This window comes from Dysidea avara, chromosome 6, assembly GCF_963678975.1.
Source record: "Dysidea avara chromosome 6, odDysAvar1.4, whole genome shotgun sequence".
In the NCBI taxonomy this organism is placed as follows: Eukaryota; Metazoa; Porifera; class Demospongiae; order Dictyoceratida; family Dysideidae; genus Dysidea; species Dysidea avara.
In genome coordinates this window covers 23,842,476-23,866,046 of record NC_089277.1, presented here as the reverse complement: position 1 = coordinate 23,866,046, position 23,571 = coordinate 23,842,476, and the positions used below count along the sequence as shown (strand labels likewise).

Genomic DNA, 23,571 nt, shown 5'->3' with positions numbered 1-23,571 from the left:
AAAGCAAAGGATTTATGTAGTACCTTCATGGTAAGGCAAAGATTACTGTTTGAGCTGCTCAATCATATATATTACTGTCTCCAGCATGCTCATACAGAATTTTTAATCAAGAGATTGGGATGTAGCTATTGGATCACCTAAGCTGAACTATCTTTCAGAAGCACTTGTTTGTTTTATCAGTATATGTGAAAATCACCAGAAACAAACATCTCAGGACTTTTTGGTCACGTGACCACTTATTATTACGCGTGTTCGTGTCCGAATTCGTGTCTACAAATCGCGAGACAAATCCGGTGGTCGTCGTCATCTAGCTGCTTTACCAGTTAGGCACTAGAGGTCTAAAGGTTAAAGTGTTCAGCGACTGAGTGCTCTGTGTGTCCAGCGAGCTCAGCTTGTCCAGCCGGCGTTGAGACTACTGCCGGACTGACTCGAACTGACTCAACCCATCACTGATGATAGTCACCTCGATTAGTCAATGTGAGTATATTTATATTGTTGTTTAAATGTGCTAGTATAGAGAGAAAACCATCAATTATGAAATGATGAAAGTATATAAATAACAGAAAGTATGATAGTCCTCGGTCACATGCGACCACGTGTATGGTCCTAAGGAAAACCTGCGTGGGCATGGCAAGGGTGTGAATATAAAAATAAAATAAAAGAAACTATATCACATCCAGCCACTCTTTATTATTCCTAGCCAAAAATATCGGCTAGAATACTTTGGTAGGCAGCATCATCTAAACATTTCCTTACAGTAGATTTGGAGATAGTTATGGTAGGGTTGGAAAATTTGAGGTAGTTTCCAATGGAGGCTGGTTGGTAATGGCCAAGTGTTGAAATTGCGATAGTTTCATAATAACTGGAGATATTTAATCTGTCAAATTCTGCCAATAATTGTAAATATTCAACTTTCGATTGCTTTCTATTCCGTGCTGACTCTAAATGACTTTTTGTTCAATCTGTTTTCTTGGCGTTGTCACTGCTATCAATGATTGCTTAGGGGTCCCTAGTTTCACTGAACACAGTGATTCAGTTCCAGGCTATAACTGATCGCCGGAGTTGGATTTCACTGAGGTTCAGTTTCATGTCTCATGACTGTGTGAACCATATTCACTTTCTAGCCAAAAGTATAGGTAGAGCAAGATCATCTGTATAGCTAGCTAAGGCTATCTAGGTTGTTTAAGCTTATACAATTTCTGAATTTGTAGATAGCATTTACAATACTGAGACTGTAGACGTAATAGCCAGCTACGTGGTTTGTACCAAAACCACTTTGTTGTGTGGGTAAGGTTAAAGTTATATTATATGATAGATGCTATATTCAAGTTCTGCCGAAGTATTGAGTGGTGTCCCACAAGGTAGCTACAGTACTAGGGCCTCCTTCTATTTTTAATTTATATCAATGATATTCCTAGTCAAACAACATAATAGACGAACTGAATCACAAGCTGACTTCAAAAGGGTTTGTGTATACCTTTGAAGAGTGGGAGAGAAAACATACTGAACTGAACATTGACAAATGTGTGGTTTTAAAAGTAATACTCGTAACCTGATAGCAACATAGTATATTACATTTTGTGTAATTAACTACAAACTTTCCTCAGTTAAGTATCTCAGAGTTACGGTTGTTTCTAAACTGTTCAATGAATGCATAGATTCTACCTGTAAACTCAACACTGGCATTTCTCTGTAGGAACTTTAGATCATGTCAGAGAAAAATTACTATACTTATGTATTAAACCTCTTGAATATGTCAGTGTGGGCACCCCATACCAGATGTGTAATTAACAAGTTAGAGAGTGTGCAGACTGTGGAGATGATTCATAGCATCTAATTATTTTCAAACAAGTAGCATCGCTGATATATTGAAACTCAATAAAGAACTTATATTTATTTTGTCACTTCCAATTTTATTTATATCCAACATTCTACAAGAACCACAAGGGGCAGTTACTTATAAGTTCACCCGGCCAGCCATCAACTAGAATAGATACATATATATATATTCAGATTTTATCCCTAATGTTATTCAGCTATGGAATAATTTACCACATGATATAGCTACATAGTAGCTTCTGCATGTGTATGCTGCTACAAATCGAAACTTCATAAACTTTAAGGAGTACTCTTTAAGCCAGTCCATGTTGGTGGTTCATACCATGAAGCGTGACATTAATATGCAGCAGTATAAATTATCGCTCACATATGACATCATTTGTGCACACAATCTAGAAAGCAGGGAAGACAAAGTCTAGACCAGTAAGGAAGGTTACCAGAAACAATAGTACAAAGAAAACATCAATTACAATCTCTAAACTGTAAGACTTTGTGGTTAGATAAAGGCAAACACCACTATCAATGCTATCACACATGAAAACTAGGTTTACTCAGTTGGCGAAGCGATACATCACTTGTTAATAGCTACAATGCCAAAAATCATTCAAACTCTTCACCACTAAGTGCCTACCTCACAAAAGAGCTCTCCTCTCGCCTGTTTTAACTGCTAAAGAAAATCGTGCACAAATGATGTCATAATTAACAAGTCACCAGTATTGCTGTATATTATCTTCATTTGTGTTCCCAGCACTATTCAACAAGGGTCAATTAGTAGAGTGGGTTCCAGAAGCTTCTGAAAAACCGTATCACTAATTGCCACACCAAAATATACGGAATTAATAGCTAATCAAAAGTGATGTCAAAATACATTGGAGCCTATGGAAAACTAAAACAGCCTTTCGCAGTTAACTTTCAGTACTCCAGTAAAGCCATACAAGGAGCCCAAAAGTGCACTGCATACTTTAGCCTTATTGAAAATGGGCTAATAATCAAAACAGGGCCGGAGGAGGGAAAATTGAGTTGGTCAGGCCATTGTATATGTTGAAATTGCTACTATATACATGGTGCTGCCAATGAGAGAGGAGTTTGCTGCTGCAGTGTGTGAAGCATACTCTATGAATTGCAAAGCACGAGCATTCTAGGGGGGGGGGGGGGGGGTCTGGGGGCATGCCCCCACAGGAAATTTTTGAAAATTAGACACTTAGATATGCAATTTTAGTGATATTTCACTGCTAGCTAGCTATGTAAATATGCTCAAGCCTATCTGTTGTTCTTCAGACTTTCTAGGCTATGTATAATATTAATAAGTAGGTAATTGTACACTTGACATACAGGGGACATAGCATGAAACTTGCTATATGGCTCAGCTAGTGTACAGTTAGTTATAGCAATTAGACTTTCAAGGGGTCTGGGGGTGCAATCCCCAGGAGCTGCAGAATTTTTGTAATTCAGTTAAACGGGCTTGAAAATGCCTTTAAATTGATGCTAATTTTAAAGTAAAACCAGCTAGCAACTTGCAAAATTTTCCTCCAGATTTCACAGGGAACCCATGCAGCAAGGCCACCTTACAGAATGAATTCACACAGCTACAATAAAAAAGACTACACAGCTACACAAATGCAATGAAGTGAACGGATCATCACGTAAATATACTGGTGGACAGTCACGAGACCAATCCTGCACTGTTCGAAGAAAAAAATATGGTGCGATGTGGGGCGGGGAGGGGTCTGAGTTTGCTCAGTATCTCGACAGGATGAGTGGGTAGTTGAAGAGGAGTGATTTCTACTCAAAATCTCATCCAGAGAGCTGCCATGTAATGTATGGGTGTACAGCTTCCTGCCATGGAATGAGGCGCCTACACACAAACTAATCCCATCGCATAACTGGTTATATTTCATTACTGGAATGAAATGTCTGCATTATGTTAATTGTATTACAATGCCATTAGCTGTTAGTAGGAGTAGAAAAGTGCATGGTCATAGCACAACGGCATACAGTGTGTACAAGTTTAAAAGTAGGTTAATTTAATGTGCCCCCATTACACACAGTTACATATATTCCACTCACAAAGTAGCATAAGATGCTTTGTTGGCATTGAGTTGACTGTGATTTGAGTCTGTTGTTGGTACACCCTTACTATGACTTGCTCGTCAAAATGAGAATATCTTGTTGATAGATGGTATCCTTCTTGAAACAGTTACACTGCCATATGTAACTATCTCTGCACAGACATACATCTTGAGAAAGCGAAATTTTTAAAAATCTGTGAAATATATCAAGAAGCAAGTCTCAAATCAATTAAGCCTATACACCATCTTATTCGCCTGCTCATGGAGAGTTCATATCATTATTTCATTTCTCAATGCATGTCGTGTTACGTTGCGGTAGACATTAACAAGATCGTAGTCATTTCTTCATTTGAAATACAGTCATGCAGGTATGCACAAGTGACTTCAAGGCTAAAACTCTACACCTTGATTGGTCTGCAGTTGTATCACAATAATCATGTGTGCCTAAGAGTGAGAGAAACATTTTTGGGTATACCTACAAGTCAGTATCTGCTATATAGTAGAGTTAAGCAGTGAATAGAATACAAACCCATTTGGCTTATCACAGCTACTTTTTAGGACCATATTCAACACTCAGTGCTGAAATGTTGTCACGTGACAAGTCATCCAAATGTACAGTAACCCCACCCTTAAAAATGTGTAAAACCAAATAAACTATCAGTCCAGTAGTCCATTCCAGTATTCCAGTCCAGTAGTCCAGTCCAGTGATTAGACACTACCCTCATGCATACGAGGTTTACAATTATTCACAATGATAATAAAGGGACACTCTGTTGGTATCAAAGCCATTCAACCACACATTATTTCGTGTGAAACTAAATCATAACCTATATAAGAATAACTATTGTGCAGCTGGGCCGGAAAACATGTTAGGGTTAATTTGACCTGCCTAACTATCATGTACAGGGTGTATAAGCCCAAATCCTGCCATTTCATGTCCACTTGCCTTAGTGTGGTAGATGATTAAGCAATGTGTCCTAGAAGAGCTTGGATAACCAAGCTGTACATACATACAGCTGTATCTTGCTATCCTTTCACAACAGTAGTAGTTACAGCAGTAGTATATGTAATCACAATAAGTAGTATTGCAAAGTAAACTTAAACATCTTCACAATGTAAAAGTCCCTCGTTTTATTTACAATGGAATTTTTGCATATGAGGCTATGAATAATGTTTGTGGTGAACCCTATGAACTGCTGCCATAAATTCTTTGAAATTACTATCTTTAATTACCATAATAGATCCCCCCACCTGTGGTAAATGATGTAGAGAAAAGTACAATGATATTCACAGGAGTACAACAAATCCAGATGGCAAATATGCTCTATTGACAATGGAAATAAGGCAGCGATTGAGCACTACAGCAAGGAGTCCTGTGTTAAGATTTAGGAGAGCACACTTAGTTTATAGCAATCTGGTCTTATTGCATGTTTACTTGTAAGGATAGTGATGACTTATTCAGTACCGACAGTTTATAGACATTCTGCAGTGTACATACATATTTTTAGCTGCAAAGAGTTTGCAACATAATGGAAAGCCAATATAATATGCACCAGCGTTGAAACCGGGTCGGGTCAACCGGGTCACATTTTCTCTGGGTCATCCGGGTCCGACCCGGTTGAAATTATCCATGTCTGACCCGGATTGTATCACGTGAGAAACGAAATTGTTAGTAAGACGATGTGGAAGCCTATAAGGCTTTTGCTATTGACACCAATTGGTTGGTGACGTTAAGGGCCACCAATATGCTATTGACACCAATCGAGTCACGTGACCTGATCAGATGGTATCGATATTGTGTCTGCTTTGTGGCACGATGTGATGCAGAAAGTTTACAGAGATATTGAACACAACGCCCGTGGCCATGGTATTACTAGCGTAGAGGATTCGAGACTTATGAAGAAATTGAGGAGGCTGCTATTCCGAGTCATCGGTCAAGTGCGGCCGCCCCTTCGCTGGAGATGGAAAACAATCCATTCCAAAGAACGGAACGATGAAGATAGTAGTTTATTAGATTGTATGAAGCATATAAATTAATGTATTGTTCTAAATAATGCACATGGAGTATTAAATTCAGTTTAGAGATTTTCCTTCAAACAAGTTTCTGTGATCTTCCATGTTATCCACTCTCTTATCCGATGTGTCTTTCCCTGTGTGAATGTATTGTAACTAATGAATGATACATGTATCCTAAATATACTATTAATTTAAACGGAAATTCTGAGGTTGAGTAAAGATAGTTTTTTAATATCGCTGCAAATACCTAAGACTGTATGGCACATACTCGGTGTTTGAAATGAATTTATTTGAGCATGTCTGAATGAATACTTGTACAAGCTTGTGCTTGGAAATATTTTTCCTTGGAACACTGTCAAGTCTGATCATACAGTACAGATTAGATGCAACTTAGCATTTACTTGCGAGGAATTTACTCACACTCTAGAGTGGTTTACTTGCACTCGTGAGTACCTACAGGACCACTGGAGGCTCGAGTAAAACATTTGAGCTCACTGATAAACTCATCGAATGTTAAATGTACGTACTAGCTACGTATATGTACCTGGCCTGGTTGTGAAGCTACAGTAGACTATTCATAGAGCTATTCATGATTCGAGCCTCAAGGACTATTCAGTACTTTTAATATTTTGGCCAATATTTTCATGGCTGATGCGCTTGATTCTGAATATTGACTTGGAAAATGGAATGAATCGAGGGATCAGTCGTTAATCTGAGTAGGTACACAAATACTGTAGCCACGTAAATTTGATTGTTCTCAGTCTGGAAAGTATGAACGGAGCATATATTACTGGAACTCAAGGGTAAGCTCTCAGAACTCCATAGAAAGTTTTAATGCTTGCACCTAGTTTACTCGCACCTGCAGGTAGACTACTCATACTCTCGGGTAGGTTACTCACACTTGGGAGTAAACTACAGTGGAACCTCTCTAAGAAGGACACCATTGGGGAATTATTTTTTGTCCCTTGTAAAGAGGCGTCCTTTGTTAAGGGGTGTATAAAGTACTGCTTTCATTAATTTGGGACCTTCACAGATGTCCTTTATAAAGAGGTTGTCCTCAGTTCAGGGGTGTCCTTTTAGAGGGGTTCCATTGTACTAGCACCCGAGAGTTATATGCTTGCTAGCATTAAGTTGCATCTAAGCTGTACCGTGCATTTTATCTGGTGAAAGTGTTTAATCAATAGTGAGCACATCATAGCAGACAAGCATGAATTTTAGTCCGAAAATGTCACACGTCTAACCACTATTTCAAGCACTGCATATTAAGTAATGAAAACTACAGTACCTGTGAAAATTGGTATGATCGCTCTCCCATCATTTCATGTAATGCATACTAGTAAATAAATTGATATCACACATGTCTGGTTGTACATACCGTATTACTTACCAAACAAACAAAGACACCGCAATCACTGCTATTTGACTGTAGTGGCATATTTGAGATCTAAATTAGGTATAATTATACGTTTAGTTTACTATAATTCTAATTATGCACACCACTGATGCTGCATTCATATCTCTCCAGGTTGTCTCTGTCTTCGAAACCAACCATTCCTTAAAGACACTGATGCAACTGACATACACATTTGCAGTTGAGTCAAATAGCCACAGTTCTTTCTTTGTGGTCTGTAACACCTGGAAACATGGCTGTTATGTATAACAGTCAATCAGAAGATATTTTACCGCAAGTATCCAGTGTGACTCGTTGATGTTGACAGGAATTACCCACAGCTCATAGTCACAAATGTTGACCTTAATCAAGTGACATTACAAATTAAGATATAATTAAAAGTTTACTTATTACTTACATCTCGGTACCATCTTTTTGCTAAATTCATATTACGGCACATACTGTTGTATAGAAAAGTGGATGCAACAAATGTATTCAGTCCCTTCTGTAATGTTATTTTGTTAATGTACAGTGCTAAAAGTTAATTTCATACCATTTGTAGGCAGCGTTTTGCAGCAACCTTTAGAAACGTAGTGATTCCCTAGCGTATAACAAGATTGTACATTATGTATTGTTTACCAATAAGTACCTTATCTGTTAGCCAGTTGCCAGGGAACAAAGCATATACATCGATGTCCATCATATCAGATGATCCCATTTTCCCAAATATACCTTGACTTGCTTCCTGCCAAATATCAAGTACTTGTATGTGTGCACATTAAATACAGTAAGTCATGAATGACATAGAAACAACATACCACTTTGCTAACTTCTGGCTTAAGTGTCCACCATTCAGGTTTACAAAGGTCAACCCAAGTATGGCTGGTACCTGAATTGTAGCTACATTTATGTTGCTCTGTGTAGAAAAGAAATTATACTTATATTTATACAATGCATATATATCCATTGCTTAGCTTACTAACCTGTAACAACACATCGCCTATTTACACAGCACTGCTTCTTCTTTCCTGGGCCACCATACTTGACCATATCCTGGCATGCTGAGCACTTCTGACAATCCACGGATGTGTATCCAATACACTCTCCACATCGACGGGATCTCTTTCTTTGTGTATTATTACCTTTAAAAAGTTTTTAACATACGTTATTTTGCTTTACACTAAATCACTTACTTGTTTTGCCAACTTGCACACTTGGCTGAATATTCTCTTTACACCTGTCTTCACTGTGTTGTCTTTTCTTTGATTTTGATGGCCACAGTTTGGAAGAGTATTTTGGATGACCTCGAGCTTTTATACTAGGCTTCAGGTGTATTGAGCTTTTTTTAATGGATGTGACTGCTAAGTTTTTCAGTTGTGTTTGCTGACCAGCTCCATTACCGTCAATAATCTCCTCGATACTGCTGTGTAGAATGGTATTTTGTTGCATGGTAGCCCTCTTGGCTGGTTTCATAATCTGTTTTTCAAGCTGTGCAGTATCATCATGCCTTGTGGTATCACTCTGTTGCGTGACATCACCATGCCTTGTGGTATCACTGTGCTGTGTGACCTCACCATGCCTTGTAGTATCACTGTGCTGTGTGACATCACCGTGCCCTGTGGTATCACCGTACTGTGTGACATCACCGTGCCTTGTGGTATCACTGTGTTGTGTGACATCACCGTGCCTTGTGGTATCACTGTGCTGTGTGACATCACCATGCCTTGTGGTATCACCATGCTGTGTGACATCACAATGCCTTGTAGTATCACCATGCCCTGTGGTATCACCGTGCTGTGTGACATCACCGTGCCTTGTGGTATCACCGTGCTGTGTGACATCACCATGCCTTGTGGTATCACCATGCTGTGTGACATCGCTATGCCTTGTAGTATCACCATGCCCTGTGGTATCACCGTGCTGTGTGACATCACCGTGCTGTGTGACATCACCGTGCTGTGTGACATCACCGTGCTGTGTGACATCACTGTGCCTTGTGGTATCATCGTGCTGTGTGACATCATCGTGGCTTGTGGTATCACCGTTCTGTGTGACATCATCGTGGCTTGGGATATCACCGTGTTGTGTGACATCACTGTGCTGTGTGAAATCAACATGCCATGTGGTATCACTGTACTGTGTGGTTTCATCATCAATATCACACTCGACTTCATATTCTATGGTTTCCCATGAACACTCCTTAACAGCTTCATCACTGGCAACCTGCCCATCTAGTGTTGATTCCTCATGATCGCTTGTGCATTTTTCACACATTCATCATCACAGCTTACAACAACACATTTTGAACCTGAGTCCCAGTTCTTTACCAGCGTTTCAACTGTGTTGTACATCTCTCAAAACTGTGGCATACCAACCATGCTAGCCTGAGCTGCAATCTTTAGTCCACTTGCCATAAAAGTGTGCATAATTAAGTTATGTAATTATTTCACAGGATGGGAAATAATGAGTGGTTGAATGGCTTTGATACCATCAGAGTGCAGGTTTACATGGTTTGTATGGTTAGCACTTGGATGGCTTAGTAGTTGTGATGCATATAATTATAATTTAACTACTGTACTTGGTGATGTAATGTTTGGTCTACATGTTGATAGCTTTTATCCCTTATAAGCAGTGGCGATTCTAGACCTGACCTACAGGGGGGGCCAAGTAGGGAACAGCATAACTATTGTTGTTTGGCTATAGTATAAAGTAGAATTTTCAGGGGGTCTGGGGGTGCAACCCCCAGAAGCTGCAGGATTTTTGCAATTTAAAAGCTTGAAAACAGCCTAAAATTTGTTCTAAAAACATGAAAAATGCTAAAAATAACAATGCCAATCTATACAGCAACTTTACCCCAAGATTTTTAAGAAGTTATTTTTTAACAGGGGGGGCCATGGCCCCCCCCTGGCCCCCCTTAGAATCGCCTATGCTTATAAGGAAGCCTTTATAAGGTATATTCAAGCAATCAAGCAAGCAATGTGAAGCCATTACAGCTATTCTCACATGATTTAATGTGTGCTTAAGATTAGTACTATTTGTTGGGCACAAAGAACCTGACTCAGATACCATAATATAGCGTAGGAGGGAGGTTAACTGTGATGGAATTTGTATTGTAATAACTCCTTGTCTATTATGCAGTTATTACACTTCACCTGAGCCTGCCAAATCAAAGAGGTGAACATGTGTTCACTCCTAATGGTTTTGTACTGGAACAAGCATATTTTCATGTTGTAAACATGTTTGTGTCCTTGATTCATCTATTATAATACTAGATGTATGGGACATTTTAAAAGTATCATAACTCACTGGGCTTGTTCTTGCCCATATCAAAGCGCTTTTTTGATAAACAGTTCTAAATGTTTGGACAGCTGGCCCATGTAACAAGAAGAAAGGAGAGCTCAGATGAATGCGTGAACAGACTATAGTTACTCTAGCTACTTTTATAGCACTACAACAGTATTACAACAGTGATCACCTAATTTATTATAAATGTTTTGCACAATGGTAAGCAATACCTCTTTCAAAACATTGCACTAAAAATTAATGCAGCCACATCTTTCTGGTGGAATGGTTTGTGGAGATCCTGCTTTAAACAAATGGCTATCGTAAATGTAATGGCAAAGAATCCACAGTCTCTCAAACACCCTGTTGCTCATGAACCTTGGCAATGTCATGTTTAGTGGAGACTCCAAAGAATTCACGTTTGATCACCTGTCTTCTGTCATCAATGTTGTCAAAAAGGGAGCCATACACCATCACCTTGTCTGATCCTTCTTGATGAATGTTGGAAGCAACATATGAATTATTATTTGTAACCGTTGCTGTCCACTTACATTGCTCTGCTTCTCTGTAAACCACTGATGGCTGGAAATTGCTTCTTAAGTTTTTTGTTGTTGCAAAGATTATAATAACACCATCAGCTCTTATGACATCATCAGCTCTTGGATAAGAACTACCAGCCTTTATCCACTCTCAATCCCCTCTCGTTGCACTTCAAATTTGTGGCCTTCCACAAGTGTGCAACAACCCAGATTACTGCTGCATCCTTGGTCTTCGGTATTATTTTCATTGTGCTCATCAACTGGTATTACAGGTTAAGTTCTATTTTCTTCTGTGACATCTCAGCATCTGATATCAATCATCCTTCTTCAAAGCTAGATCCAGCAACTTTCAAGTTGTAGCCAAATGGTCTTCGTCATTACAAGAGAATGAAAGTTTACAAGGTCTTCTATCCACCTTTGTCTAGATCAACAGAGTACTGTCTGCTCCCAATGACTTCACACAACATTGTGCCGTGAAAGTAAGCAAATTGATGATATTTTCTTTGGCACGTGGCCAAAAATAACAGTGCCCTTCAAAATGGCTACAGCTAAACGATCATAATTGTCCATTTTCATGTCTGCAAATCAGTATTTCACCAAACGCAGCAGAACATATACGTGGTAACCTTTTTAACTTTGATTGAGCATGTTATTGAACTTGTTGCCATGTTTTCAGATGTTTATTTATAGCTACCAGCTTTGATGAGTGCTTATGAATTTGATTACGTAATCATCACATGTGACATGCAATGTGTGGGCAGCTGGAGACATGACTTGTAATAAAACCTTCAAAAATTGTTTAGCGATTCTTCAAAAATTTCCGTCTTCATGTTGGTTCATCACCACTAGATCAGTCCATAAGACAATGCCCAGTGCTGATAATATAGGGTCCAGCATTAGTCTGTACGCTAACAGCAGATCATGAATTTATTAACACAAATATGGCAAATAATATAATAATAATTACAACATCACATGACAGCAGGAAATACTTGTGGTTGTGGTATAGTTCAGATTCCTTCAGGTGTCATCATTGGGAATCCCACCATCAGGGCTGCCCACAGGGGGGGGGGGGGGGGGGGGGGCAACTGGGGCATTTTGCCCCGGGCCCCAGGAGGCCCCATGAAGGGCCCCCCGAATACCTCTTTAAAAGATCGATATACTCTAATGGAGCAGTCAGATCTAAATACTCTAATAGAGCAGTCACAGTATTCTTCAGAGGAGCAGTATAGCAAGCTTATAGATAAGGAGATATGGTTGGTGATGGGTAGTTATTGTCATTGCCAGCAGGTTGTGACCTTTTTTTTTTTTTTGTCATCACCTTACAACTTGGGTCAAGGGCCCCACTTTAACTCTTTGCCCTGGGCCCCTTAATTTCTCTGGGCGGCCCTGCCCACCATAGAAAACATCACTGTCCAAATAGAACCAGACAGCCCTGGAAGTGACTCTAACTGCTGGCATGACTCATGTCCACTGATAGTATCAGCTAGGGCTGAGCGATAGTGAAATTTTCACTGTCTGAACGATATCAAGACACTGTTCACGATAGACGATAGTAAAATGATAGTGATAATTCACCTATTTCCTATTAGTTGCCTTCAAAGAGAGTTGTAAGAAGGGATGTATCCCTGCATGTATTTTGCATAAGATATTAAACAGCCTTTCAGGCTGATTCTTGTTCCAAAAAGTAAAGTATTTTGCATATATTTCTCCGTATTTTACTTGTTAATTACTGTCCGATAGTAAATTTTCAAGTGATATAGGCGATACCGATAGTGATACTATCCCGATATTTCGATATGCACATACTATCCCCCAGCCCTAGTATCAGCATGTCTGTTATTGTATTCATGATCTGTAACCATTAGATAGTGTATCACCTTTTTATACATTCAGCTGGTGCATCTTTGGAGAGGGTTCTGGAACTTTCCTGGATCTCAATATATACAGACACATCCTTGGTGTTACTTTTGGGCTCATCGTTGGGGCGCATTATCATGGAGATCATCTTTGGGCTGAACAATATAATGGTGGCTGCATGAATGTTCTATACAACTATACACTCTGAGTGGATACCAATGACCATGCAGAAACTGAGGTCACTATCAGCTAGTCCTCCAGGAAAAGACTGCTCCTTGTAACAGGAAAAGTATCTCCTCCATTAGCAAGTATCCTCTTCATATCCATGCATGTACCAAATTAGATCAATGGCACTATCTTCCAGTGGACTTTCCATGGTACATTCTTCAGTGCCTTAACCAGCATATTGCGTAAGCTACACTGTACAGCATTCATCTTATCCACAGCCTCTTCTTCCAACCACCAGGGTGTTTTATTATTATTATCTTTAGTACTTGGTTGTATAACTAGGACCGCATCACATACAACCAAGTACATACACCAACGTTGCAACCTACCCATTGGACAAGTATAAACAGTGCCATAGGCAGCACTCAGAGCAGTGTGTGTGTACCGGTGGAAATGATACATATGCATACGTACACAGGCAAGGGAGTTTAACTGGCATCAGAAAACCACAATACTAAAACACAACCTACACAAAAACCAAGTTAAGTTAGCTATATTGAAAGTAACTATATATTTTAGGTGTGACGTGTCTCTGAAGATGACTCAGCAGTGAAGTGAGGTTATGCAGAACAAGGGACATGCTGAAGGCACAATTAGCAATTGATCCCAATCAAGCCAATATGGCGCAACAGACTCTGTTATAACTAGAGGCCACTGGTGATGTGCCAGTATATCAGCGGTGTGGCATTGGCACAGTGATCACAGTCTATAATATTATGAATACAGCTGTGCACAACATACAGGAGATAGTTACACATTGTTGTATATGCAGCACTGAATCGGCTTCTTGTTTAGCTATTACAGACTCACAGTAGAGTAATAGTTAAGCCGAGTGGAAAATAATTCTAGCCGCTAGCAAGCCAGATGAAGGATGAAGATGTATAATACTGGTACAAGTATTACATTACTCATTACCTTGTTGTTCCAGCTTACCAGCACATCAGCTGGTATCCCAACTGGTCACCAGCTGGTTGTTCACTGCATGACACCTGGAGCGCATATCCTGCATACAAAATGCATAGTTACAAACATTTAAACATACTTGTAATGTTGTTGTTTACGTGTAAGGTGGCCTCTGGCTCTGCTGTAGTCACTCCACAGACATTTATTAATCTTCTCCTTTGAGAAATCTGTAATTAAACAAGGGTGTGGTGCTGGGTGTTATATAGAATTACAAGTATGGTAAAGTCATCAGCACGAACAGGCGTACTTATTATACGGTTGTGCCTTCATTCACAGGCGAATCTATCCCCGCTTAGTTCATGTCTCTAGGCCTCGTAGTTTTCTCAAACATTATTTATTATTATTTATATTTATTTATTCATTCATTATTAATGACGTAATTTTAACCGCATTTCGTATTATTCTTAGTATTTGGTTGTATAATTACTGTTTATAGTGTCAAGGTCTGACAGAAACTTGTGCTACAGTCTTTGAGTTACTAAACCTACGTAGTAACAAGAATTAAAGACTTTGACAATATTTAGCACATTGAACTAATAAGATGAAGTGTGTGAATAGGATGCTTAATCACATTGCATGCCCTCCCACGTATGACTGCCAAAGAAGAAAAGCAAACTTGGCAGGTTCATATACTCATTAGATGTTTATCTGCAGTGACCGGCTAAATAACCGCTTTGTTATAGTACATACTCAGTGTAGTGGGCTCCAAAAGATATTCTGCATTATTTTGCAATTAGACAATGAGATTATGTTATAGTTAAACCCCACCACAAATAGCTAGGATCTCATTGTTATCATTGTATAATCAAAACTTCAAACACTTCCAACAAGTTTCTATGGAATTTCTTTCTTAATTGAACAGAACTTTCTTCTAACTGACTGACTGACTAACTAATTGATGCCTACATTCAGCCAAACATAAGTTGATAGTGGTTAAGGCAACAGGCTTGATTTCTACACAATTCAACATCTCTTAGGCCTAAGACATGCCTTTTTACCAACAGCAGTAGTTACAAAGCGTGCATTGTGGACTTATGTATCTTTGTCCTCCTTTGTGTTCCATTTCTATTTCCACTGCTGTGCAGGCTGTATATGACTGAAGTGTCCACTAGTATAGCTGCAGCTGTATGTAGGCAACCTCTTTTGTTTCATCACTATAATCCCTACTCAAATATGTTTAGCAAGTGATTTGTGGATGTAAGATTGAGACACTCTAATAGAGTGGTCACTGACTCTAATACAGCAGTCAGGAAATGTTGTTGAATGTAGGCTTAGGCTATAATTTTTATGTGGGTTTAGTCTTAATGTAGGCTTAGGCTTAACTTAATGTACACAGTGCTGCTACACTGTTAATGCTATACATCATTTCTTGACTATTATATTAGGGTATTTGGTATAGTATATATGTGGGTTTAGTCTTTAGTCTTATTTGTTACATGTATCATGTTGCAGAGTTTGTTTGCAAGTGATAAGTACTTTTACTTGGCAGCTATGTATGGTATAATAAGAAGGCACTTGTCAGTTGATGAATTTAGTTACATCACTAGACATTAAAAGTTTTCTGTATTTGTGACCAGATTTACGAAAAAGGAACATAATCGCACAAGCCTAAATTTACGGTATAAAGCATTGAATGCATTGGGTGAAATACATGCAAAAATTCCGTAAATTTATTTAACCCCTCTTTCTTAGTGAAGGAAGGGACTAACAATAAAAATCGGGATATCATCTTATTCGCCTGCTCGAGAAGAGTTGGAAAATCTTTATTTCGTTGCGGTAGACACAAAGATACGTAAGTTATGAGCATTTGTTTACGTCATGTTGAAGCGATTGTATGCGATCGATTTTTCTTCACGAATTTTGTCTTTGTATGCAGTGAAGAAGGGCGAGTAAAGGAACAACTTACCCAGTAATTGATTCACCCTGTTCATGGCGAACACGATGGTGAAATTTTAGGTGAAATTTTAGCTCCGTTGGTAAGTTACAACCGTGTTTGTAAGCACCTGTAATATATTTTCTCTATGCTTGCTGTATATATCGATTTTTCTGTTGTTGCTACTTTGTAGGGCTGTAACTCCCAATTTTATTGGCATATGAAGCTGAAACTTTGCCAGTGGGTACACTTGGCTAAGTAGATTATAAACATTTAATAAGAAAAATATGCGATTATGTCCTGTTTTTGCAGATCCGGTCACATTTGTCTAAGATTGCCTCCTTGCATATTTATTTATTATTTAATAAATACTGTATTGCCTCCAAATAATTACCTGTGCTTTTATTTCTTTCTCAAGCTCAACATTTTACCTACAAAGGTTCTAATACTGTAGTTGTTGCACAACAACAATAACAAATGATGTTACATGCACAAGATATTGACCAATCGTGTTCAAATTTGTTGTAACACAAGTATCTGTATACAAGACTAGATGTACTCTGTATTGACTAGATATACCGTATATTCGTATTGATTAGATATTTAAATAATAGTTAGACGTCAAGAACCAGGGTTCTACGGGATTTAGAAAACTCGAAGACCCTGGGCTGTAGCGCCCGAGCAAAGCGAGGGCGCTACTAAGGGCCTGAGGGTTTTCTAAATCCCGTAGAACCCAGTGGTTCTTGACGTCTAACTTATTTAGACTACAACTCGTTATTGTACCTTGAGTTGACAGCTGCTTGTAAATGGGAAATGTATGGCTAATTACTAGAAACAAGCCCTCTACACCTCCCTACATGGCGGGACCTCAGCGTGGCTGTTGCTACCCGTTTAAACGTCCATGCGTTGCCAATGTTACAGGCGCATGCTATGTATCGAAGTACTGGACTCAGCGACTGGACTACAACTCATTGTTGCTGTTGTTGTGCCCCGACAGCTACTTGTAAGCAAGTAATGTAGTGTTGATTAGTACAAACAAGCCCATTATACCTCCCTCTAATTCAATAGGGCTGTTACTAGCCATTTAAACGCCCATGCGTTGCCAATGTTACAGGCGCGTAATTATCGTGTTTCGTATCGCCTCAGAGAGTGGTCTCTATTGGACATGACCGTGGCTCTACGAGATTTAGAGACCACGTTTTCAGCCAATCAAATTTCAGTATCAAACTTGTTGTAGTCTAAATACAATACTAGCAATCGTGTTTTCCTTGGAAGGAATATCACTTGCAATTTCATACTTCAAAGTTGTACTCTGACTCCTTGATGTATTCCTCAGCATACAGTACACTCATTTGTGACACTGTGCAGCAATGTCTGTACTTGGCATTCATTTGAGACTGGTTTTTTTTTCTGTTGTAAGGCTTTTTACCTCAGTGACTAAATGAGACCAAGTGTTTATGTGGGACCTGCCAAAAATTGAGAAGCAATACACAGATTGAGATATTCTAATAGAAGAACAGCCACTCAATGCAGCAGTCACTTTTATCATACAGTACGATAGTACTGTATAGTAGGGACCACAAAGGAGTAGACGTGGCCCATGAAATGACATCACCCAAAAACCAGCCTCAATTTCCTAGACGACGATGAGGCAGTACTTGTTAGGCAAAACTAAGCCCTAAAAAGCTATCAGATCGACCCAAAACGCTTTCAACAAGTTGCTACAAAATTTAAGATATATGTGACCAGGTTTGCGAAAAGGGGTCTTTCACACACATCTAATTTACCAACTTTGACAATTCATAACTTCAGATTGGAAATGGCTATTGATCTAAACTTTGGTCAGTATTGAGAACCAACATAGCTTAGGGGATGGAGAAAGTTTTAGGTTAATATGTTTCTTGAATACTGAGTTGTGGTCTTCTAAGTTCATAGAATTGGATGTGTGTGGAAGACCCCTTTTCGCAAATCCAGTCACATATATATTTAACTGAATTTTCTACTGAATGACTGACTGCCTGACTGACTGATTCCTTCAGACAAACATAACTTGATAACGGCTCAGGCTACGGGCTTGGTTTTTTCATTGTTCGATGTTGCTTCGGCCCGAGAGGTGCCTTTTGGCATACTGCAGTACGTACAATCAGGAGCTCATAAGCGCCGAAGGTGCAAGTAGCTGTACTAGTAGCTGTGCTGCACGAGATGAGCAGTACCAGTCTTGGATTAACAGTTTTAGCCCATTTGCTACGTAGGTTGGTTAGCAACACTTCTCCTCTTGTTGTTGTCTCACATGCTATAATTCCATCGCTGTCTCCCATCGCTGTCTCCCATCGCTATAGTTATCGATACAAGAACTGCTGCATTGCAAATGCTTCTTACTAATTTCTTATGTAACGAAACCACTAACAGGTAGCCTGTGGATTTGTAGTGTTCCAAATAAGGCAGTATTTCACTATTGAGGTCCCCTTCGGTGGTTATAAGCTCCTGGTACAATGCATTCTTCATGGACTTACCAGTGTCCTCCTTTGTGTCCCATTCATCTTTGCTGGCAGCAAAAAGTGTCGATTTGGCGGTATCACGTGATGCCTTCCCTTCATAGCAGAAATCGTCTGTATTTTCATAGTGGCTACTTTGATTGCAGAGGTGCTTTTCGAACAGTTCTTGATTCATACTGCTGTGTAATGGGTTAACATAGCCGACAACGAAGCATAATGGATACTTCACTTTTTCAGATGATATTTGATATAACTGGGACACGCGGCCCCCTTTCTTTCGGTATGCGTGGATAGCAGAGGTGCTTTTCGAACAGTTGTTAATTCGAAATGCTGTGTAACGGGTTGAACATAGCTGACAACAAAGCGTAATGGATACTTCACTTTTCCGATGATAAATGATATAGCTGGGTCGTGCGGTGCCATTTCAGATGCGGTATGCTTGGGTTCACCAGTCACAAAAAGTTAACAAAGAAGTACACAAAAAAAATGGAATTTTCAACTAGAGTATTTATTATTTTTTTTATTATTAGCACTTTACAGTGACCAGCACTGAAGGTCTGACAGCAACATGTGCTGCAGCCTTAGGATTACCTAACCTAATTTCAGGGACTTAGACCTAATGACTTGACTTACAGACTGGCTGAAAAGGTGTAACAGAAAAGGGGCCAAAGTAAGGAAAAAAATCCCTCCAGCCCCAGGATTCGAACTGCAGGTCACCCAATGTCTAGTCGGGGCCACACTCAGTCTTCCTCCAGGAGGGATGGATTTTCTTCCTTAAACCTAAAGTATTTATTATTAGTAGGGACCATAACACATCAATAAAAGTACTGAAACAAGCTGGAGTAGTGCACAATATTAAATCACAGTAAAACAATAAGAATTGTTATATCCCTACTATGAATTTCCATTATAGTATCTTGAGCACAGTAGATATATAACACTTCTTATTGTTTTACTGTGATTTAATATCGTGCACTACTCCAGCTTGTTTCAGTACTTTTATTGATGTGCTATGTGGTCCCTACTCTAGTTGAAAATTCCAAAATTTTTGTGTACTTGTTATTATTATGCTTTACAGTGTATGTATGATACGAACAGGGGTAGGATTACAAAGACATAGATTGAGGATATACTGAAGGTCTGCTAGGAGCCTATTATATTTTAATCCGTAATCCTATATTAATAGTCACTTTTGGTTGAGGATTAATGATTATGTATTGTATACTTTTTGTTTCTAATGGCTACAAGTATGAGGTAAAAATTTATTTAGGAATTTTAAGTTCAATTAGGAATCATAGGAAAAAAGAGTAGGGAAACAAGGGAGGTTGCCTACACCTGCAGATATACTGAACATTTATTCCCTATTTCAGTATTTACCCAATTAGGGATTAAATGTCCACTATTATATCTGCAGGTGTAGGCAACTTCCCTTGTTTCTCTACTTTTTTCTATGATCCCAAATTGAACTTAAAATTCCTAAGTTTTGTTCAACATTATGACTGGTGAACCCACACATACCGTATCAAAAGAGAAGATGGTACCAGAGTTAATGTTTTCATCTGAACGTGCACCCCAGCTACAGTACCGCCCAGAGGTAACATTACACTGACACTCGTGTAGCCAAGTTTCAACCCACGATTTCTTTGGCATGCGTGTGCTAACTAACTCACCACATGTAGCCATGACACGTGAGCTCCCTCAGGTGGCTGCTCCAGTAACCGTGTGCCTTTGCACGTGATGTATTCCAGTTGTGCGTCGTGTCAAGCCGTGGTCTGGATTTGAGCACTTGTGAGGGATTGTAACGTTACCTCTGGGCAGTACTGTATCAATTTCAGTCTTGAAGGTGAAGTAGCCATTCCACTTTGCTTGCAGTTATGTTCAGTCCGTTACACAGCGTTACAAACAAAGAACCAGTGTTGGGAATAATGCGTTACTAAAGTAATGCATTACATACTGTACTAGTTATTACATTTTGTGATTTCAAGTAATATAACGCATTACTATTCATGGTCTAGTAATATAACTTAAGTTACTTTCAAGGAACCCACAGTTCGTTATATTAGTAATGAAAGTAATGTGTTTATTACGTAACGTGTTACTATTACAGTTTGTTAGTGATGTGTAACGATATTCATAACACATTACCAGGTCCATTACTAACCAATTAGTGTTACCTAATAGCTTAATGGCTGCAATAATCTACTGCCCTGATCCCCAATAATAGAATTATCCATATTAGTTCACACCTCAGACAACTGGTCACGTGATTTTCCAGCAATGTTTAGGTATGGCTGAAGAGGGCATCTCTACACAGGTGCACGAAGCCAGTAGCTATATTTACAGGAGTGTTTACTATATGCTAGCTCAGTACCTAACATGCAAGGTTTAAAGGAAAGGTGTATGGTCAGGGCAGACGTAACTTAATGTAATATATTAAGTTACTTTTCATTTGGAGTAATATGTAACTGTAACTTATTACATTACCCAAAAGTAAAGAGTAATATGTAATATATTACATTGACAAAGTAACTTTCCCAACACTGCAAAGAATAGTATTAGAAGCGCCTCTGCAATCAATCCAGTCGCACAATTTCCATTTAAAATAAACATTAGGGAAGCCATGCACCATGCTACTGCGAATTGACATGTCAGCAAAATGAAATGGGACACAAAGAAGGACAAAGGTAAGTCCATGATGTGTGCATTTTACGTGTTGTGGTATGTCAAAAGGCACATCTTTGGATAAAGCGACATCAAACAGTGAGCCCGTACCTCGACTGTTATCGAGTTACACTTGTCTGAAGGCATCAGGCAGGCAGGCAGGCAGGCAAGCAGTAGTCAGTCAGTAGAAAATTCCATTGAATAAAATTCTTTTAAAATTTTGTAGCTATGTATTGGAAGCATTTAGAAGGCACTTTAGGGCTTTTTATACCTAACCAATACTGGACGGTCTTGTTAAACTGGTTTTTGGGTTATTTTTGGCCAGAAAACCCAAATCTCCATGATCCCTAATAGCTATACAGTACTACCATACTGTATGATATATTGTATACTTTTGTTTCTTTCGATTACAGATTATCTTGACTGACAGATTACAACATAGCTGCTGTAGATCAACTTTCTAATCAATGAAGCAACCAAAGCATATACTATTTGGGGTTTGTGGATGTATTTTGATACTGATAGTGTTGTTTTGTTACAGTGGTTATTCAACTGAAGTTACAGCAAAAAACAAACATCATGCACCAAAAGTCTACAGATATGCACTAAGCAGTAGCTACTGGGAGCAACAGACCAATGCAATTCTTAACATGTTTTGTTTTCAAAGATGGGCCAGCTCTGTTGGTCTCACAGTAGTGGAGCCATTTGTCCATATGTCAGAGTTGCAGTTCTCACATGAGCTGCTTCACGATAATGGTACAATGTTTGGTACACTAATACTTCGTGACTACATTGATATTGACTACTGGAATGAACGAGCAAAGAAGTCAGGTATACCATCATTGAAAAGTTGGGAAGATTTCACTCAATTTTCAACAAAGAAAATTATTGTAGTAATAATCTCTTATAATGTTGGAACTGGCGGCACTTTTGTGGGTGAAGGAATTAATAATCATCCTCCTTGCCTTAAACAGAAGACATTATTTTTTAATGATCACCTCAAGTTGTTTAATGCACTTAAATTTGAAATCGCCAGGGTTGTGTGTATCTCATTTAGTGGTCATTATATAATATCACCAAAAACATTTGCTGCTCCTTTAAAAATAGGTAATCAGAAAGAAAATGTTACAATATGGCTTAGTGAATGGCAAGGTGTTGAAAACGGACGGGTAGCCTTTACTGGATTAGGGAAGAACATTTTCGGAAGACTTCACGTTAAAGGTGGAATTAATAGTCTTGTTAGCATGATTCATCCCAGCCAGAGACTTATATCTGACAGCAAGCGATATGTCAATCAAATCATAGGCCGTGATTTTGATCAGTATGTTGCCATAGTATTTCGCACTAAGGAAGGTGATATTGCATATTTCAATGGGTGTGCAGATCAGCTGGATCAATATTTAAAATCTTTACCTAATTCTTCTACTTTCTTGGCTATTGACATGGGCAGATTTGGGGACAAAACTAAGGCTGATCAACTTGACTTTGATGATCAAGGAAAATATACTGGAAAGGGAAAGGAATTGTTTCAAAAAATTTTAAACATTGTGTATGGAAACAAATCCATTGAGTCTTATGAGAATGACTTCATACAAGCTGCTAATGGAGTAGTGGACAGTGGATATGTGGGAGGAGTACAAAGAACTATTGCCATAAATGCTAGAAATCTTGTCATTATTGGTGGACATTCTTCTTTCCAGAAAACGGTAGTGTTACACATGAAGCAGCGACATAGTAATGCAATCAAGTATATCTGCTATGAATAATTAAATTATTAGCTATTATATTGTACAGACGTATGTGACATTTGTAGACATTATTCACAGCAATTTTTGATTTAGCTTTACGCAATTTTTCAGTCTAGCTACCCAGTTGTACATGAAATGGGCCAGACCTGGATATCTGCATGGTGTTAATTGGGGAAGCAAATGCCAACTGCCCAAAAGGCAAGACTCAGGTGGCCACGGAACTTTGGCCCCTGCAAGGTAGCTATACTCCTATAGCTATACAATACCCCCCTACAATTTGGCAGCACTATATACAAGTGGCTGGCCCAGTCAACTGGGTAGGCATATGGTGGCATGTAACTTAAATCAAGGTGTAGTGACCTGCCGATTATGCTTATTATATTACCTATTATGCTATGCTGCACTGCTCAAAATTTTACCTATTATGCTTAAATTAATACTCAATATTTACCTATTATGCTCAATTTATGCTTGATATTTATACCTCAGTTCCCATGTTTTCCCAGTAAATTTGCACTTTATGGGAAAACAGTAAGTTGCTAAAGCACAGACTCTAAATCCTTGCTTGTCAAAATGCATGTCACACAAAAATGCACAAGTGCAGGCAC

The 23,571-nt window shown here is 38.9% G+C and overlaps 2 protein-coding genes across 2 annotated transcripts; one reads left to right on the top strand and one right to left on the bottom strand.

Moving 5' to 3' along the window:
- Nucleotides 1–241: 241 nt before the first annotated feature.
- Nucleotides 242–23,056, top strand: LOC136257868 (uncharacterized). Its single transcript, XM_066051186.1, has 2 exons — nucleotides 242–477; nucleotides 21,629–23,056. The coding sequence occupies exon 2, from the start codon at nucleotides 21,683–21,685 to the stop codon at nucleotides 22,979–22,981; it is 1,299 nt and encodes a 432-aa protein (XP_065907258.1). The 5' UTR covers nucleotides 242–477; nucleotides 21,629–21,682; the 3' UTR covers nucleotides 22,982–23,056.
- On the bottom strand, nucleotides 5,903–9,588 carry LOC136259341 (uncharacterized). The gene is made up of 11 exons (XM_066052835.1): nucleotides 8,508–9,588; nucleotides 8,298–8,456; nucleotides 8,133–8,230; nucleotides 7,964–8,059; nucleotides 7,868–7,915; nucleotides 7,733–7,819; nucleotides 7,608–7,676; nucleotides 7,422–7,559; nucleotides 7,312–7,368; nucleotides 7,210–7,257; nucleotides 5,903–6,058 (listed from the first exon to the last, which is right to left on the bottom strand). The coding sequence occupies exons 1-11, from the start codon at nucleotides 9,586–9,588 to the stop codon at nucleotides 5,987–5,989; spliced, it is 1,953 nt and encodes a 650-aa protein (XP_065908907.1). The 3' UTR covers nucleotides 5,903–5,986.
- Nucleotides 23,057–23,571: the final 515 nt, after the last annotated feature.

What these genes read in the sequence shown, in the direction of transcription:
- LOC136259341 (XM_066052835.1), bottom strand. Translation starts at nt 9,588, where the DNA reads ATGTGTGAAAAATGCACAAGCGATCATGAGGAATCAACACTAGATGGG. An exon ending in TAGGCGATGTGTTGTTACAG is followed by an intron (nt 8,231 to 8,297) that starts GTTAGTAAGCTA and finishes TTTTCTACACAG; the next exon opens with AGCAACATAAATGTAGCTAC. An exon ending in CAAAACGCTGCCTACAAATG is followed by an intron (nt 7,820 to 7,867) that starts GTATGAAATTAA and finishes ATAACATTACAG; the next exon opens with AAGGGACTGAATACATTTGT.
- LOC136257868 (XM_066051186.1), top strand. Translation starts at nt 21,683, where the DNA reads ATGAAGCAACCAAAGCATATACTATTTGGGGTTTGTGGATGTATTTTG.